Here is a 2,068-nt window from a genome sequence, read left to right on the forward strand (position 1 = left end):
CGAGCGAGCCCCAGGCCCCAGGCCCCGACAAGCGGCCGCCAAGGAGTGAGCCGGTGTGTACCCGGACGCCCACCCCCAGACACAAAGAACCACCAACACACCGACACCTGAGGGAGTCCGCCACCGGCAGGGGAAGTGGTGGTGGGTGGAGATAGGCCTCCAAACCTTGGAGGGCCTGAGGTGTCCCCAGAGAGGTAGCGTCTGATACCCAACCTGACATATAGACACAGACATACAGGCACACACAGACACAAACATCCATTCCCACCCTCATGCTCTCATATGCACTCAATCCACACTCAACCAACGTGGAGACAGACATAAAGAGACGCTGTACACACAATCACACTCCCCAAGCGTACCTCTAGCATTTTCAACAAAAGGTACTGCTGTTCTTTTGAAGTATATTTCTGTGTTTTGTTCATCTCTAATATTTATTTAATATGAGGGTGTGGAAACAGCTCTGACATTGCGGCACGTTTTTACTTGTGACACTGATGCTAGGTGATAGTGAAGCATACCTCCAAGGGATTCTCGTGTGGCCTTGACTTGACTTTGCCTCAGCATTGCTCCTTCTTTCACCTTCCTTCTTCTCTATTCGATGGTCTGAAATATCTGCTGGTCTGGAACAAAGTAGCTCCACCCATTTGCTGCCACAGTCTCAGTGATTTTTTCCAGCAGCTCTGAGATTTGTGTACCATCACTTGCATTCTTATTATCAACTACATGATATCTATTTCCACATTGTTCAACTAGAGGCTGTAGGGCCTCCCCCTCTGCTTCGATGTACTGCTCTATGCTGTTTGTTTCTAGCCAGTCTCCTCTGGTAAAAACTATAATAGTGTGTCTCCACACTCCATCACCAAGAAGCTCCACATGTGATGTCACTGCATCTAAGTGTTTGGCATTAAATGATGCATCTGCATCTATCACCAGGAGGAAGACATGGGGCCCAGGAGGGCACAAAAACATGCTGCGCATCAGTTCATCTTTGATCGCTTCAGGAGTGTCGAACACAGGGAAGCCTTTCCACCAGCCTGGTGTGTCAACAAGAATGATTTCAGTTTTAGCCACAAAACCCCGGCAGGCAACAGACTTTGGCGTTCTTTTTCCATCTTCCTGGTCTTTGTACCCCAAGATAGTGTTCCCTACAGAGGTTTTCCCAACATTACGGCTTCCCAGAAGAATCATCTGCAGGAGTAGTTTATCTCTTCTGTTATCGGACAAAACATTTATTAGGCTTGGAGCTCACAGATCATGTAAGTTATTAAATTCAGATACAATGATTAAATTCCCATAGTTCCGATATATTTTAGTGGACATTTGCAATACACCATACTGACATCTATAACGACATTGAGAAAAGAAAAATCACTTTTTTTTAATTCATATTTTTTGTGGCTTCTCAAGATATTATTTAACCTGACATTTTATAGATCAGTTTTTCATTTTCTGTGCTTTCTAAAATAGTTTTTAAGTTTTTAAGTTAAGTTTTAAGTTTTTAACATTTACAAAGTTCCCCTATGACATCTCTCCACCTGTACTTAAAAAAAAAGTTTGTCATTTTACAAGACTTTCATGTGGTGGATGTTTTCCTGGACTGAAACTATGTACTGTACTGCCTATGCAGTAATCTGCACAAGGATGCAAGAGCATTCAATACAGGAAGCTTTTGCTCGAGTGCACCTTCTGTCAAACTCACCTGGAATGAGTGCTTTGATGTGTTGTCTTTGGTCCTCGGCCTTCTTCCTTCTCTCTTCTGCCCTCTCAGCTACCTCCTTTTGCTTCTCTTTGATGACCCGGAAAATGTGCTCTTCTACCTTGTAGTAACTGCCACCATTGCCATCTTCTGCAGCAACTTTGTGACCTGAGATAAGTTACTCTTGTCCTTGTTGTTAAATACATGGTACCTGTTCAAACACTTTTCTATTAACCACTTGAGTGCCTCTCCCTCGCTTTTGATGTGTTCTTCTATTGTCTTTTCCCAGAGGAAATCCCCAAAGGTGAACAGCATAGTGCATCGCCAAACCCATTCACCCAAGAGCTTCATGTGCTCCCCCACACTCAT

The 2,068-nt window shown here is 44.1% G+C and overlaps 1 protein-coding gene across 1 annotated transcript; it reads right to left on the reverse strand.

The window, feature by feature from the left end:
* Positions 1-594: 594 nt before the first annotated feature.
* LOC146680224 (GTPase IMAP family member 9-like) lies at positions 595-2,068 on the reverse strand. Its single transcript, XM_085447472.1, has 3 exons — positions 2,038-2,068; positions 1,703-1,867; positions 595-1,148 (listed from the first exon to the last, which is right to left on the reverse strand). Exons 1-3 carry the CDS (start codon positions 2,066-2,068, stop codon positions 595-597), a joined length of 750 nt encoding a protein of 249 aa, XP_085303598.1.

This window comes from Copadichromis virginalis, linkage group LG23, assembly GCF_057382275.1.
Source record: "Copadichromis virginalis isolate Kocher_CV1m ecotype Utaka linkage group LG23, C_Virginalis_male_GT1.1, whole genome shotgun sequence".
Lineage (NCBI taxonomy): Eukaryota > Metazoa > Chordata > Actinopteri > Cichliformes > Cichlidae > Copadichromis > Copadichromis virginalis.